Below are 18120 nucleotides of genomic sequence, written 5' to 3'. Positions count from 1 at the left end.
AAGGTCAAGGCAATCAAAGGGGTCAGTGTGAAAGATGCAGTACCCACAATTCACTTCAGTACTTTTTGTTTGGTTTGATTCCAGGGCTTATTACTCTGATAGCCCAAATGGGCGGGAACTAACCTTCTGCACACCTGTCCATTTCTTCCGAGTCCTGTAACCAGGCTGCCACTTTGCTCTGGCCAGTTGTACAGGTTGCAGGGAGGCTATTGCTACATGGCAGGGGGGACTGCCAAGGAAAGTTGTTTGGTTGCACCTATAAGGAACAAAAACAGAAATGAACCCTATGGTTATATGAAGCAGAAAGAGTATATTTCAATGATCATTAAGAAACATAAGTACCCTCATAGTGAGATTAAGAAAAGAGGAATAAAAGGCATCTTGAAAATATGGAGGAAGCCTGTTGGCTAAACGTGGTATGTGTCCAGGGAAGGCAACATTTACAAACAGTAACTGATGAGAACCTTCCGTGGGCTCTCTGTGAACTAAAAATCAGCATCGCAGCCAGTGAATAGGAGAATCTGGTGTCTGAAAACTTACAGTGGAAATTTCCTCTGGTCAAGACTGCCCAGACACATGTGAGCCCTATTCAGTTCAGCCCCACGTCCCACACAGCACTGGAGATAGGGTGACCTGCTGCAGCCACACAGCCTTTCAGAGATGAGTGTAACCTGCCAAGATGTCAATCAATCTGTTGAATACAACATGAAGCAAGACTCCACCCCTGAAACCTTATCCCTGCCTTTGAGGTACCCCCTTAAATAAACCACAGGAGCCATTTTCTAATTGGCCAGCTCTAGCTCCTGTGTGGTCTGGATCTATCAGGCACTCTGCTTCAAAACTATAATTCTGACTCTGACTTTTGTTCTTCACTAATTATTTCTGACTTATTTTCTCTGGTGGCTCATACCCTCCTGAGCAGAGAAAAGCATCCCCTGGTGAGGCGCTGGCCGCCTCCCCATAAGTAACAATACTCCCATTAGGTTGCCAGCTCCAATCAGTGAAGGGGATAACATTCAAATGTGTTGCATCTCATACTCACAAGGACCTGCCAATTCAGATTCCCAGCACTTTTAAGTTACTCAGTAAGCTGCATTAGATGCAGTGTCCTTGTTGAGGTACTTTTAACTCATGATTTAAAGCCCTTCCTTTCCAAAAGTCCTCTGTGCCCTTATAATCACTTCAATGTCTCCTCAACCACATGTGACACCTAAATCCATTATCCACCAGCAAGCAGCCTTATAGAACTTCAAATGCATACTGAAAAATTATATAAAAAGGCAGTTTTGCCAAGTCATTATCTATAGCTGGTAGAATTTCCATTCAAAGGATTTTATGTGAAATAAAGTTAGATGAAATATGTAGATATCAGGATAAGTGCAGTAAACTTCAGTGAAATAAGCAGAAACTTATTTCCCATAAAGCTGAAATAACTTTAAAATTCCATAGTTGGTTTTAATATTCGATTACAACTGAATGTGTCTCTTCAAAATCAGAAGTAAATGATGCACACACTTAGCAAACCCAGACGACTTACTACCCACAAACCAATTCCCATTCAGGAGTGCCCTAGTTTGACATGAAGAAGGCAAGCGAAATGATAAAAAGCTCTTTTCAATCTTTATTGCATTTTGATAAATGCAATGGAAATCTTTTACCAAGTTACATCTTAGAGGTATGCCATTCCCAACTAAAGAAATAGATTTTTTGTGAAAACCAGAGTTAACGAGCTTTCTTAGTCTGAGGCAAAGAGTGGAGAGGATTTGGTTTCAGTTCACCATTCTCAGATATCACCCATGTCATTTAATAAATAAGACAAGGGATGAAAACAATGTATCTTTTGTCAATACTCAGTGCCAAAGATGTAGGCAGAAGCCGGAAGAACCAAAGAATTAAATTTTTTAATTTAAAAAATCCATTTGGGATACATTTCTCACTTAATTTGGATAATGCTGTGATTCATTTTACCCTGTGGTGAGAACACAGAAGGCTCAGAGAACCCTGGGGACTATCTTGGCATCTGTAAGTTCCCAACATTCCTAGCCCCCTGACCTTCTGGTATGATTCCTTTTATTTCAGAACTGGCTGGTATTAATGTTAACCCAGCATTATACTCTGGGAAAAAAGATAATTTAAAAAGTCCTTAGCAAGCTGCAACAAGAATGAAATAATGCAAGGTTTGACAGTCTTGTGAAAAACAATTAATGGGACTTAACCAACGTTATTTAAGTAATTTCCACTGAAATAACAAAATTGAAGATAGTAATGTTTCATTGAATCTGATTTGATTAGTCTTGCAGGTTTTTTTTTTCATGAGGTTTTTTTGATGCTTTGCAAAGGAAACCTGAATCTATATATGATGTACATTCCTGTGAAAGCAAACAGAGAAAGCAGAATCTCCACTGAAATACTTGTGGCAGCCGTTTCTGTTCTTGATTTCATGTGCCAGGTGTAAAGCTGGCACACCCCTGGGCAGTACAATGTGTCTATGTTTCAGAAAACATAATTATTGAATCAAAGGAAGAAACAGCTGCCTCCCTGCCTGTTGCCACAACCTTGGCTTTTTTTTTTTCTTGATATATGGATCTCATGCAGGCTCTACCATTGAGCTATAACCCCAGCATTTAAAAATTTTTTTTATTTTGAGATAAGCTCTTGCTAAGTTGCTCCGGCAAGCTTCAAACTTTCAATCCTCCTGCCTCAGTTTGCTGAGTAGCTGGGATTCAGGAGTGTGTCACTGTGCCAGGCTTAATCTTAACTTTTAAACAAGCAACACCTGTAGCTTTTCAGTAGCATAGAAAATGAGCTCCTATGGGGGCTGGGATATGGCTCAAGTAGTAGCGGGCTCGCCTGGCATGCATGAGGCACTGGGTTTGATCCTCAGCACCACATAAAATAAAATAATTGTGTCCACCTAAAGCTAAAAAATAAATATTAAAAAAAAAAAAAGAAAATGAGCTCCTATGGAAGCCCAGGAACAACCTCAGCCTCCCTTGCCTGGCATCTGGTGTAAGAGAAAGGGCAGTGGTTTTGGAAACAGAGATGATTCAGGGTCAAATGCTATGCCATTCTGGACAAATTCTTTACTGTCCCTGAACTTTGTTTTTATGAAAAATTAGTGATAAATGAATGTTAAATGCTTCATGGAGTACCTGGTCACTGAAATAGGCTACTACCTGTACTATTATTTGCATTAACTTCATTAGCAGGTTAACTTACTTGCATTAACTTCATTATCGGACTTACAAGCTCTCTCTGGGTCAAATCATTATGGCTCAAGGCAAAAAAGCAAGTTTCACTTTCAGAACTTTAGGGTATTCTTATTATCACCCTAAAATTATGAAGGTACCTGATTAGTGGGTGCTGATTAAACAAATACTTGCTCCTCTTCCTAATATTCTTACAAAGCCACATAAAAATAGAATGCCCTTTAGTCATTAAAAAGGAAAAATAACTCTTAATACTTTTGGTGATCACATTTATGCCTAATCTATATTTGTGATTAACTCTGATGTCAATGTCATTGCTATCTCCTGAGTGTCAGTTTACAAAGCAAACTTTTTTTTTTTTCCTGGTGTTTTCTTTTTAATTGACATCACAGATACTCTGACATCTATGCTCCCATGGACTTCCCTTTTTGAATCTGAAATCAAAAAACTAGTAAATACGTTGATAGGATATATGGTCTGGTATACTTACGGTCTGTATTGAATTAGTGAGCCGAAGGTAATTTTTAACTTATCTATGGGAAGTGGAATACCATATCTGCATAATTTTCTAAGCAATTGCCATGTTGGTTTTATAGAGCAAAATCATACCTTTCCATCAACAACAGAAACATTAGCAGCTGGGGAGGACTCCGCTGTGGAAGTTGCAGGAAATATGTGAAAACTAGCATCTCTTGGTGATCTCACAATTTCATTCTGACGGTACAGCCGATGATGACGCAACTTGGAAACCCAGGCATCAAACCAGTCCTGGGACTTCACCTGAAATAAAGAGCAAGAGGAGAAGGTAACTGGGAAACCCATCTCTTGTCTGCCACTGGTGCAGATAAATCAGGTCTTCCATAATGGCCCAAGAACTGTTGGAAAGCAATTTCACCTTCAAATGGTAGATGTGCTCTTCCGTGTCAAGGTCTATTCTCCGTGCTTTCTTTTTAATTGACATTACAGATAGTCCGACATCTATGCTCCCATGGACTTTCCCTTTTTGAATCTGAAATCAAAAGATTAGTAAATACGCTGATAGGATATATGGGCTGATGTACTTATGGTCTATATTGAATTAGTAAGCTGAAGGTAATTTTTAACTTATCTATGGGAAGTGGATTACCATACCTCTTTAAAAAAAGAGAAAATGGTTGGGATTCTGAAGTTGAGACCCTTAAACTGAAGATAGTTAAAGTTCCTGTGACTTCATACCAATTTCATTAAGTGACAATATTTATCTTATTCCTGTTTTGGAAACAGCCTCTAAGGCCAGTTCTTCAGAATTCTAGATCACATAGGTTATATCCCTTCAAAAGACATTTTCATGATTCCTAAAGTAACTATGGTCAACGTTTTGATTATGACCCAGAACATCCCTGAACAGTGAGACAGAGCTAGGGCAGAAGTAGGCAACATGGAAGGCAAGACACAGAGCAGCCCATTCCTCCTTCTGGCTGTCCCCTTGTGATCAAAGACACCCTAATTCAACAGCAGAGATGGGGACTAAACTGTAATCTGAGCCTTATGTCATTTCCCCTACACCATATGATATGAAGGGAATTTTCCTGATTTTCATGTAAATGACTACTTTATATATTAAACAAAAACTAGTTCAAGAAATTTTTGTGAGTTGGGATTCCCAAGATAAAACAATGTATGAAACAGAAATAAAATTCAAAAGACGGTTTCAAAAGGACATCAACAAGAACAAAAATGGCTTTAAATCTCAAGAAAAGTACATAAAGCAGAGTTTATTGAGAGGGCCAGGGGAAAGAAAAGACTATTTGCATTCTTCTCTTCAAGAGAGAAAGGGGTGATTTTATTTACGTGTTGCTCTTGGGTTTAAGCTTGTTTTGAACGTACATTAATTAGTTAATTTAAACCTTCATGCACTAGTTTGAGACTTTCTGCTATCTTGAGTATAAGCATAAGACACACCTTCTCAGAAACATGCAGGTTTGGAAGCTTGTTAAATATCAGAGGCATAGACATGCACAAAGCTGGAACTACAGCACAAGGCTTGTACAATTAGTGTTTACTCACTTCAAGCAGAATTCTAAATCAACTTTTGAAACAAGTCCTGTGTGCTACTTACATCAAGTGGTGCCTTTGAATACTTTAACATTCCATTATCCAGGACAAAAAAACGCTGCAAGAACCAAACATCCCTAGTTATTGTCTATATTTTGAATTATATAAAACATTCACAAATGTGGGTCTAGTTGCTTCACATTTAGCAATCAACATGTTTGATCATTTTAATATATGAATTCAGTGCATCTGGCCACAGTCAGTCATTTTAAGCTGCAAGGAGATCAGAGCTCTCATTCTGTGTTATTAACCTACCAGTGTTCTTTTACATGTAACTCAAGAGGGATGAATTTTTTTCACCATGGTTTTGATAACAAGGAGGAAATCTCAGGGCCTATAGCTAAGACCTTCTGAATGAACCACATATTTCTGAAAATGAGAAATGATAATAATCCAGATTATGTCACAATAATTCTGTGAGGAGTTCTACACAATTCTGCAGGATTCTTTTTACCCTATAGGCAAACTTGTGAATTTTCTCTAGATAATTCCTGAAAATGTTCTTGTTCACTTTAGAAGCCAATAGACTGGATCTTTGAAGAATGAATTCTTAGAAAGTTTAAGTGGCCTTAGCAAACTGCTTGCATTTCACTATTAGTAAAAGAGATTAAAATATTTCCAAATTATATTAAGGGTAGAAAAAAGAGAGTTTTTTGTTTTTTTGGCAATTTTTGTCTGCTCCAAGGTCTTCTTGATCCAGTCTGAATGGATTTAGCCATTTTTGCTCCACAAACACTTAGAAACTCTCTGCTCTTGATTTCCTTTCAGTGGACAATTTACAAGAGAACAAACTGCTCCCAGGACCCAAACGCACAAAGGACCCAGTGACTTCCTGTAGCTCTACACATGCAGAGAGTCTTTCTATTGCTGGAAAATTACTCTGCTGGAAAGATTTTATGTGATTCAGGAACTCACAGATACTGAGGTTGCAGGAAGTCAGGTCTGGGGTCACATGCCCAGAGCTCACAAAAGGCCACTGTAACCCCTTTGTTTCAGATTTAGGAGAACAAGAAGCAACAAAGAATCTCCACAATTGAAAAACATACAACTATTCAATTGTCTAGGGCCAAATGGGCTGATGCTTGAATCAGTATAGGTTGGTACTGGAGATGAGGAGAAAGGGCAATGGAAAGGAGACCCTCCCTCCTTTCAGTTATGCAGCAAGATGTTTACAGACGTACTCCAGAAAGTTGTCAAACCACACTTATACTGAAACATGGACTGAGAGTGTTAAATTTAGTGATTCATATAAAATGTTTCTTTGACCTTTTTTCCCTATTTTTTAAAAATTTCTATCTATCAAAGAATTTTAGTGAAGATAACCTGTAGGATGTCACAGGGAAAGAGCTTAACAAGCCACTGATTAAAGGAAGTGCCAAGTCAGAGTGCAAGGCAAAGATGATCCCAGAAAGGATCACGAGGTGACCAAAATTCAGGGAAGAAAAATTTTAAAAATGGATGGAGAAAGATCACTTGCATTGGAAAAATATTATAGGGTTCAGGGGAGACAGTTTCTGACAGGGCAGAGGGCATCTTAGTCAGAAGCCCCTTTGATCTGTTTTTGTTCCATCTTTGGAGACAGGACACTGCGACATCCTTTCCCATTTGTTCATTTCGAATCTTTCCCTTAAAAATGCATAAAATGTGTTTTTTTCAAGCAAGTCATAATCCATAACTGTCCTGTTTTAAGCCAGTGGTCAGCTACTATCTGGACCTTTGAGTTGACATATCTGTCCGTTTAAGATGAAATCCATCAGTAGAGATGATGAGCAGATGAACTTGATCTTCCAGTGATTTCAGAAATGATTCTGAATGGTCCACCAGAGGGCTTATACTGAAGGTGGAAGAGAATTTCCTTCTCCTTAGTAACACAAAATTCTTTTTTCCCCCCTGGAAAGATATGGGGTCTTGCTATGTTGCCCAGGTTGGTCTCAAACTCCAGAGCTCAAGGGATCATTTGGCCTCAGCCTTTCCAAGTAGTTGGGACAACAGACACATGCCATCACACCCAGCTAGCACTATGGAATTCTTACTACTTGGGTAATTATAACAATGTAGTAACAAATATTTCCTCCCTAATTAAAACTGGGAGGTAGAAAAGGATATTGGGAGGGGAGAGAAGATTAAACTACCTTAAAAAGTGGTAACCAAAATTTCCAGAATCAGCAATTTTCCAAATTTACTTTGTCCTAGTAATAATTGTAAGGTTTATCCCACAAAACTAAACAGTATTCAATTATAAAGATGCTCATTGCAACAACATAACAAAAAATTGGACAAGTCCTATATATCCAGCAATAAGAAATTGTTTTAATAATGGTGGAATATATAAATCCACCCAAAGGAATACACTTAAAAGCATCTCATATTTAGAAAAATATTTAATGAGAATATATTCATACTAATTTATGTGAAAAAAGTAGGTTAGACAATAATATGCACAATTTGGATTTTAAGTATTACATAAACATTTTCTCCTTCATCTATATGCTACAGATCTTGGACACTAGTAGGTATAATAGAATGCAATTCATGGGGCCTTGAAAATGAGTTTTATGTATATGCAATAGTCTTGGTTTCCTACTGAATAATCACAAATAATATCCTTTCTATGACGATGATCTGAAATTGAATCTGATAAAAATGTTACCTTGTGCCAGCCTTTTAAAGGCCATTTTCTCTTCTTCAACATAAAGCCTTCGTGTTTGTCTGGTTTCTGGACATTAGTTTGACCTATTTTCAGCCCTTCTATAATTTCCCAGCTGTCAGCTTCCTGAGAAAAAAAAGAAAAACAAATCACATATTTTCTGTGTTTGATGACACACTTAAAGCAGATTCTTAAGTAGAAGTTGCTTTTGAGGCAACACTAGACCCGCCAGAAGTAGAAAAGATTCCGGAGCGAATTCTTACATCAAACACAGCTATGCAATTTTAACTGAAGTTAAATGAGTTTCCCAGGTAGACCTGGAGGCACCCAGGGTCCATCAGAGACTCACTGGGGCCACCTTGTCTACTTGGGGTGGGAAGGAATTTCAATTGCCTGTACTCAGAATGTTTAAAATGCATTTTCCCAGACAGTTAATCTCTGGGCACCAGAGGAACTTTAAAGTTTTAGAGTAGGGCTGTTTTGAGGACAAATGTTCAATTAGTGTGCAGACCTGGCTTTCTGGGTAGAAGCAGAAAGGCTGCAGGAGTCTAAAGTGGCTGGGAACCTGCTACCAACACAGAACTATGCCATTGTCCTGTTTCTTCTTGGTACGGCCATGGCATTTCCAAGTGGGTGTTAAACACCTTACTTGTCAAGTGCACATTGAGAAGTACAGGCTTTCAATGGTAGAACTCCCCTTGAGTGCCAGTATTAAAGAGCATCAGGCTGCAAAGCCAAGAATCTGAGTTCTAGAACTGGGAGTGTAGTTTGGTGGTAGAGTATGCTTAGCATGCCCAAGGCCCTGGGTTCAATTCCCAGCACAAAAAGTAACAAATAATTAGAAACAAATAAACAAACAAACAAACAAAAAACCTTGGGTCTAAGAGTCCACACTTATACACCCTCCTGTTAAAAGCCAATTAAATGTTTCCTCTTTTTCAAGACATGTTGCGTTCATCTGCGGTACTTCATTTTTTAAAAATGAGTTTTAAACATTTACAAAGCACAATATTTCAGACTTTAAGAATCCAAAATTTCTGAAAGACTATGAGATCTGGTGACACTGGGTTTGCCAAGTGAAGGATGTCTGTCTTTATTTTCCCACAGTCCCTGCTGGACTTGACAAACCCAGTTGATTCTAAGGGCCATTCAGTTATAAAGTAACCATTGAACTAGCAAACACTCTGAGAGCTCATATGCTAGAGCTCAGGCATGACATTCTGGACCACAGTGTGCCCTTTTAACAATTCAGCAGAGGCGGCAGCTCTCAAGGTGGGAAGAGGCTCCCATACCCACTGCACAGTTGCTGCAATCCTGCCCACAATGCAGGGAGGCAAAATCTCTCAGCATAACCTACTCTATTGCCTCCCTCAGAAAGTTGGATGTGTGGTCCATGAATCAAGGAAGGCTCTCTATAGGATGCCTCATCCCAAACTGACTTGGGAAGATGCTTTCCAAAATGATTTGTTCTATCAGAAATCATTTACAGTCTACATAAAAAAGAGCTCAACAGGAATGGCCAATGGAATTCATCTCAGAGAAGATGGCTTTGCTGGCCTAAGTAGGTGGGTGGTAGCTGCCCCAAATCTGCAGAATGCTTGAGAGGAGTGCACGAATCAGAGAGAAGGGTTCATAATCAGTTCCTGATGTGAGCCACAGGAAGGGAGGCAGCTGAGTCCTTACTGTCCATTCCCATATCCACTTCTCCCATATCCACATCTCCTGATTGCTTCATTCTAACATCAAAGACAAGGAGATGCTCCTGACCTTTGAAAAGCCCTCCAAAACCAGCACCATGCCTCCATGCTACCTAAGCCCAATGCACAACTACCTTATCCATACATTCCACCATCATTGCTAACCCCCTGCCCAAATGAACACCCCCAAAATGAACCTGAGACTACTATCACTTCTTCATCTTCCTGGTCATCCCTAAAGACTGAACTGTATACCTTAGAGAAACATACCTGCTGGTGTCCACTTGGTGACATTAAGAACTCTTGAAAGGATCTTTAACAACCTAAGAAGTGGTTTTCTACTTGTGGATAATTCTATCAGAAACTGTGATTCATCTGGTCAAAACTTAATTAAAGGTAGCGTTTTTTTTTTTAAAAAATGTTTTTGATGAGACAATTTCAGGCTGCATGGAATATCATGTTTTTGGACAAGATAAGTGCCGGTAGCATTATCACATTTCCAGAGTGCCAAGTGGAAGGCTTTGGCACCCCTTTCTCACTACTGAATTAAAACTGAACAAGTGAGTTTTGTTATAAATAATGTTTAAATGACAAGAGAAAAATAATATTCTTATAGAAAGTTTGGCTTTCTGCTGCCACCAGACAGGTAGATAACCACTCTATTCCATAGATTTTTGCTAATTTCTTTTTAAAAGTTTTAAATAATCAAAATTAAATCATTAAAATAACAATTCTCTATATAAGTGGGATCATATTCATTAGAGCTTTCTTTGTTCTTGAGAGACTTCATCTATATTTAAAGACATTTCTATTTTTAGTGGCTTCATCTGTGGATAGTATCTATAAAAGAATCGAGTTTTTATTTCTGGCTAGATCTTATTTGAAAGCTAGTATTTAACTTCTATTTTTTTTTGTGTGTGCATGCGTATGTGTGATGAATGGAAATATTTAATAACAAGTATAAATGTTTTCCTTTTTTTCCTAACTGAATTCAGAATATAATAACAGCATGTCTCTGTGGAACTATGGACACAGATTTCGATCAGAGTGGCTTTCCTTTCTTCTTTAGGAGTTTAATTGGAGAGGAGGAAAAAAGGGATAAGATAGAAAAGGCTGGAAGTTAAAAGTGTATTTCTTACACATAAATGCAGTAGCTCTGAACAAATAATTCCATTTTCTCTAATGCAATATTCCTAAACCTAGCAAAAGAAATAGAAATAATCCAAATATAGTTCTTAAAATTAAATAAGCTGTCAAGCTGACAAAGAGGCAAATTATAAAATCAGAGCAAACAAAATTCTCTTTATTTCAATTATAAATTCTGACCATAATGTTCTAAATAAATGTGTAAGAAAAGAAAACCCATTTCTGTACAAGATAGGGTCTTCTGTGCTCTATGTTCCATTATGTAAAAATTCCTGCCTCTATGCCTAGTAGATGAGTTATACCTTAAGAAAACTGAATAACTTTCTGAAAATTGAAGATTTTTTTTTTTGAAATTTCAATTGATATTTATTTCCTGTTTAAAAGTCTCAAATATTCCTAGGTTTACTTAAACAGAACAGAAGCAAAGGTCCTGATGTGATCATGTCAGTACTTGACTTAGGTCAGATATACAAGCATCTTTAGATTAAAGAAGTTGTAAAAATACTTATAATGCAGTAACAATAAATAAAATAGAAATCTAATATAATCTAATAATAGCCTGAGCCTTTTCATTAAAAAATAGAGAAACACTTCCTTTCTCAAGGGTATGCTGTATAGGTATACATATATGTGCCTATGTGTGGGTAAATGCAAGGGGGTGACGGTGGTGACAGTGAGGGCATGCAGAAATGCTTTAGGACTTAAGCCATCAAACAAAAAATTTGAACAAATCCTGGCCAAGGCAATGTGTATTTAAAACAAAGTTCTGCTACGAATCAGTGCCCAGGAAGTCCATCTTTTCTCATAGGAGCTGAAACAGTGAGGTGCTTTGCCATCTAGATGGGATGTGGAAGATTTGTTCTGTATATACTAATACAAAAACACAACAAGGGTGTGCTAGTCCTACAGCAAGATACAAATGGGCAAGAACATAGGGAAGTAATGGGAAGTGGATGTTGGTGCCCCACCCAGACCCCTTTGTTAGGCTAGGGAACCCACACCGCTGCTGCTGTGAGCTGGGATAACAGCTATTTATTTCTATGGGGGATTGATATTTAACCAAGTTGAGGTATTTATCCCTGAGAAATTATGCTAATTATCAGCAAAATGAGAATATTACTACCTACTTCAATGAGCTGGTGGCTGATGAAAGAATCTTTGTTCTACTCCAGTATCTCCTACAAAATAGGTGTTTAATTAATATTAGCCACCTTTCCCAGTGTCTCATATTTATTTTTTCTTTCCTTCCTTTATGCTAATTATTTCTTTCCTTTCTTTTTGCTAATTATGAGAGTGGTGATGTTTCAAAGAGATATATGAATTATATTTACCAAGTATGCATTCTCTAATTGCTGTCTGAATGGAAGTCATTTTTTATTTCCAAATTATTTTTATAGTTTGATAACTCCCCTCTTTCTTTAGCTTAGAGTTTTACTCCTCTCTGAACAAACTTTGTAACTTGTAATGTCTTTAAAGTATAAAGTGGTAGAAATATATATATATATATATGTATATATATATATATATACATGCAATAACACTAGGGTAGTAATGTGTTCTTTTCTTAAAGGGTTATTTAATATAGAAAAAGCAAAGTGGAAGGATTGGCTATACTATATCTAGAAGTTGACCATATTTAGAGCTAAAATGCTATTTTTATATCTGAATTCCACATCTGAATGCATTCTATTTTCAGCTTTCTCGATAAGGGAGCCAGTTCAATGAACCTCTTAGGGAGCGGTGGGTAGGAATAGATGCTATTTCCTTAAATGATTTTTGCATTTTAGACATAAATGAATTTAGATGTTTTTCTAGTCTGAGAGAAAGCAGGCTGAAGTGGGAGGGACTCTAGCTCCCACAAAACAGAAAAGGTCTTAATATCTGCAAAGTCCTCCCAGAGCCTCCTGCTAGGAAGGCCAGACATGGGAAGGAAAACAGATCTCAGAATGTGCCACAGCCCCTCCATGTAGGGACTGTTTTACCTTGAAAATCCCGTACAGCTGGAGAGCACTGGTTGTAGAGTTGGGCAAATATAAGTCTGAATTCATGCTCTGCTATTTAAGAGTTTTTCTTTTCTTCCCTTCCTTTATTTATAACTTTGGGCAAGTTACTAACTCAGTTTCTGTATTTGTAAAATATAACACCTATCGACATTGCCTGAAGCTGTTGATAAGAATTACATTAAATGGGATAATGTATCTAAGCACTTAGCATAGTGCCTGGTGTGCAGTATGTGGGCTATCATGGTAACTGTTATGATTATTGCTGGACCCTGTGATTTTTTCTTTTTTCTTTTATGTCGTTAGCTCAGCACAAATATATTTCCTTCTCTCCCCAACAGGGAATAGCAATAATTTCTCTTTCGTTCTTCTCTTAAAGAGAATTTTGAACCTTTGTAAGCAACCCCTGCAAATCCAAGGAATATATATTTTCCTCTACTTTCTCATAACCGAAAGCAGAGATTGTACTGAGGACAGAAAGAAAAGGAAGGGATACCCTGCAATTGCTGTCACAGGCACCTCTGGGTGAGTCAGGTGTAACAGTCATTCACAGTTCATTTGGTCCCAGCATCAGGCCATCTGAGTAAGAAACCACATATCATCACTGACCTTGGAGAGGGGGATGGGCTCCGGTTCTAGCAACTGCCGACTTACAGAGGGCTCGGTGCTAGAGGACGCTGTTCTCTCCAAGATGTGGATACTCTGAAAATGAATAGAAATATAGCTCAGTTAGACCACTCATTCTTCATATTTGTGGGCCTGGGTGTGAAAACACACACCTCACAGTGCAAACAGTAAGTGATGTTCTAAGTGGCAATTATCTTAGAGACCAAAGTTAACAGCAAACATCAGAAAAATGTGTTTGCGCAGGATTCTGTCTTCTCCTCATGGACCTACTGCTGAACTTCTGCTGCGATGCTGGTTTTAATCTTAGGCATTCAGAGTATGAAAAAACTTGAAATCACACACAGTAACGAGGACGTCTGACATATGAGCAACTTCATGAGAATGGCACATTTACCACTCAGACTAATTAGTCTCACATTGAAATATTCGCCCTTCTCTCCAACAGAAAATGGCAACAGACTAAGAAAAAGGTCTAAGTTGAAAAGTCCAGAGCCTCAATATTCTTTTGTGCCTAGAGTTTCTTATAAAAAATGCAAGGGAAGAAAATAGTTTATAATAAAAGTAGATGCTTTTACAAAGCTTATAAAGAACATCTAGATTGGCAAAAGAAACTTAAATTAGTAAAACAATATTCCAAAAGAAAAACAGGCAAGGTATGTGAACAGGCAAATCATGTGGAATGTTTGAAACGATGTTCAGCTCCAGAAGTATTAAAAAATATAAAAACTAAAAAATCAGCTTTTATTTATTTTTTTACTAGATTCAAGAATGGACCAGGTTTGAAAGAAAGGGAATATTAACTGGGTTTGGCTTCCCTAAAGAGGGCCTTTGGAAAAAGAAGTATATGCCTCATTGGTCTAGCACTCCCCCAGCTGCCTTTTTATTTTTTTGAGACAGAGTCTCATTATGTTGCCCTGTTGGGACTGACTATAGGCATGTGCCACTGTGCCTGGCTCAAGGTCTTTACCCTAAAGAAATAAATAGAGAACTATGCAAAGAATAGGTATGTTTACAAAAGCCTTATTTATTAGAGTAGAAAAATCTAATTGATATGGGAATAGTAGAGACTCAAAAGGAAATACCAAAATGGCAATATGGACCTATGTTTACTGATAAGGAAAAAATAACCTTGATGTCTGTCAACTGAAAAATCAAGCCACATCTAGTATGTGGAATATGATGATTTTGTATATATTACAATTAAAATTTATTCCAGAATGCTAGTGGTAGCTAAACAAAGGTGGCAGAATTACAGATGATTTAAGATTTTTCTTAATAGCTTTCAGGTTAAAAAGTCTTTTTTTAAAAAAATATATACTATTTGCATATTTGGAAAAAATTAAGCACTTTCTTTGGGAGGGACAGATCTGAAAGGCACCAGAGAAACTCCATGAATATTCAGTTTAGGCTGAAAATGAAATGTGACATTATCACTTTGGTAATTACACCTCACTGTTTCAATGAACAGGACTTATATTTTATTTTATCAAAGTCTCCATTTTTGGATTATCACTGGAAACATTTTAGATTAATATTTGCTTTTTTCCATGAAGAAAACTTTGACAAAAGCCAAATTATCCTAATTTCTTTATAATCTTCAAGATTTTGGTTAATTTTATTACCTTGAAAATAAGAGGCTATACATTTTAAGTATCCTACTTGTTAAAACATTTATTAGGAAGAAAATAAGTGATGTGAAAGGTTGAAGAATTGTTCCTTTTTCTCTCATTTGTGCAGAAGCAGAAAAAATAAGAAAAGGTATTTTGAGACCAGATATTAGCAAGAATTCCTAATCTGACAGTCACAGCATCCAAGGACAATGTAAGTATTAGCTGAGACTCTGATCTTTCCATTTCCTGGTTTACTTGAATTATCAAAGAGAAACTTAAAATATGGCTGAGTATTCATATTTGTGTGGATGTCTTTCATGGAAGAGTAAAAAACAAAGATGTGCTGTGAGTGATAAACTGGGGATTTGTTCAGATCTTGGACAGATACCGTTTTCTTTTAATTTATTTATTTTATTCCAATTTGTTATATATGACAGTAGAATGCATTACACTTGATATAACACATATAGAGCACAATTTTCAATATCTCAAAGAATATTCATACCATTCGTGTCTTCCTACATGTAATTAGGTTAATAATGTCCATCTTATTCCACCATCTTTTCTACCCCCATTTCCCTCCCTCCTCCTCCCACCCCTTTACTCTATCTAGAGTTCACATAATCCTCCCATGCTCTCCCTCCTAACCCCACTATGAATCAGCCTCCTTATATCAGAGAAAACATTCGGCATTTGGTTTTTTGGGATTGGCTAACTTCACTTAGCATTATATTCCCCAACTCCATCCATTTACCTGCAGATGCCATAATTTTATTCTTTTATTGCTGAATAATATTCCATTGTGTATATATACCACAGTTTCTTTATCCATTCATCAGCTGAAGGGCATCTAGGTTGGTTCCACAGTTTAGCTATGGTGAATTGTGCTGCAATAGACATTGATGTGGCTGTGTTCCTGCAGTATGCTGTTTTTAAGTCTTTTGGTTATGGATCGAGGAGAGGGATAGCTGGGTTAAATGATGGTTCCTTTCCCAGTTTTCCAAGGATTCTCCATACTGCTTTCCAGACTGGCTGCATCAACTTGCAGTCCCACCAGCATTGTATGAGTGTACCTTTTCCCCCACATTCTCACCAACACTTCCATTTTTTTTAATCAAGAGGTAGAATTATTTATAAGTCTACACACATTTAGTAGCAAGTTCACTCACTTTCTAATAGAACACCAACAAAAATTCCAGTAAAATAAATATAATAAATCAAAAGATCTGACAATGTCAGTGAAATGAGCCATTCATTCATTCATTCATTCACTCATTTGTTCATTTAAATAATCAATCATTACTGGTACTTCGGTGCACTGAGCCAGATATAGATGACAGGGTGACAGAGAACTAAGATGAGAGAACTGTTCTTGTGATGCTAATGTTCTAGAAAGAGTCTTCTCAGACAAAAGACCAAATAATGCCAAACATTGTTATAAACCATGCATTCACCCTGTCCTACATGGCTACTGCTTTAGCTCATTTTAGTTTTTCCAGATGGTATGTTTGGTCTGAGCTTCTCATTAAGGATTCTCTCCTTTCCCATACTTGTAGGTTGCTGGGCAATAAAACACACTTATATCACCAATTCACCTCTCTCTTCAACTCCCTTGCTCCCAGACACACACACACACACACACACACACACACACACACACACACACAGTAAGAAAAGCAAAACTGGACCTTAGCAACTACGTAGGCAGGGAATTAAGGATTAACTTAAGCAATTTGGCAGGGGGCGGGCGGGCACATGGGGGACTAAGTCCCCTAATTCCCAAATCAAGACACAGACATAGAAATCAAATTTGTATATTTGAAGTGTGATAAATGTGAATTCTACATCTATGGATGCTGGGGAATTCTTAAAATGTTGCCAAAATGTTGCAGATCATAAGAGTTAATAACCATGTTAACCAGGACTGATATCTGCAAGATACGGTACCCCAGTATCTAGCACAAAGCACACAATATTACTTTCTTCTCCACTTGAATAATGCAAAATAGTTTATATTATGGAAGGAAAGAAGAGGTGTATTCATTTCAAATATAGTATAATGCAGTGCATATTAAGACTGAGTGAAAAATATAAGCCCCACATGTTCATTTGCCAAAGCATAGAGAATCTAAAAACATTTACCGAGCTATAATAAAGTGAATTAGTATTTTTATTAACAAGTGTATGTATGTATATATATTAAAGCACAATTTATAAAACTACCAGCTGATTCTCATTATTGTAACAAACAGCTTCTAAAAAACCTCCAGTATTATAACAAACCAACAGCTCTTCCATAAATTTGTCAGTCTTATATTTGTATACTATTAGAATTGAACCATCATTATCTATCTAATAATAATACCAACCAATTGCCTTGAATGGCTTAAAACTCATGGTTCTTTAAACTAAATACATATACCTAAAGCTATGTAATCACATACTTGGCTGCTCATTATTTTAAATGAAATACCTAAGTAGATGAAAGCTGTGTTTTTTTAAAATTTTATTTTATTTTTTATGTCATCGATGGACCTTTATTTATTTATATGCAGTGCTGAGAATCAAACCCAGTGCCTCACAGATACTAGGCAAGTGCTTTGCCACTAAGCCACAAACCCAGCCCTTGAATGTTGTATTTTTAATATCAGCAGCTATAAAGAAAAGTTAATATACTGAGTCTCAAACACCATTCAGCCTGGTGCCCTCAGAGGAGGGACCGGCTCACCTTCATTGCGGTACCCCATCTCTTTTACCCACAACACATCCAGACAAGACTCTTCCCACTGTATGTTATTTGTTAACCTTTTTGGTGTTTTCTGATTAATCTGTAGAGAACAATCTCTTAACATCATTAATACATAATTAGACACGAAACTACCATCTAGCTTATTTTGACATTATAAAAATTATCATAGCTCCTATTGGATAAAACTTCTGAAAACATTTAAAGAACCCAACTTTTAAAAATGAAAAATCTAGTGGATTAACCACAGAGCACTTATTTAATTTATAGCTCTGACTGGTCAGTGGGGAACAAGTCACATTAGAATTTGCAACATCTACAGTTAATAAATTAGTTCTTTGCCT

At 37.1% G+C, this 18120-nt stretch overlaps 1 protein-coding gene across 11 annotated transcripts in view; it reads right to left on the bottom strand.

Annotated features, from left to right (window-relative positions):
• Osbpl6 (oxysterol binding protein like 6) overlaps nt 1–18120 on the bottom strand; it is a 76806-nt gene that overhangs the window by 46098 nt on the left and 12588 nt on the right. For 10 of the 11 annotated variants that reach the window (XM_040294522.2, XM_078017657.1, XM_040294526.2 and 7 more), the window contains exons 2-7: nt 13403–13495; nt 7954–8076; nt 5308–5361; nt 4105–4218; nt 3819–3989; nt 124–256 (exon numbers count right to left, since the gene is read on the bottom strand). In XM_040294522.2, the coding sequence (XP_040150456.1) occupies nt 124–256; nt 3819–3989; nt 4105–4218; nt 5308–5361; nt 7954–8076; nt 13403–13495 (688 nt within the window). The remainder of the gene's footprint in view (nt 1–123; nt 257–3818; nt 3990–4104; nt 4219–5307; nt 5362–7953; nt 8077–13402; nt 13496–18120) is intronic. The other variant, XM_078017658.1, reaches the window with a different exon arrangement.

Source organism: Ictidomys tridecemlineatus, chromosome 7 (genome assembly GCF_052094955.1).
Source record: "Ictidomys tridecemlineatus isolate mIctTri1 chromosome 7, mIctTri1.hap1, whole genome shotgun sequence".
Lineage (NCBI taxonomy): Eukaryota > Metazoa > Chordata > Mammalia > Rodentia > Sciuridae > Ictidomys > Ictidomys tridecemlineatus.
This window is presented reverse-complemented; position numbering and strand designations above follow the sequence as displayed.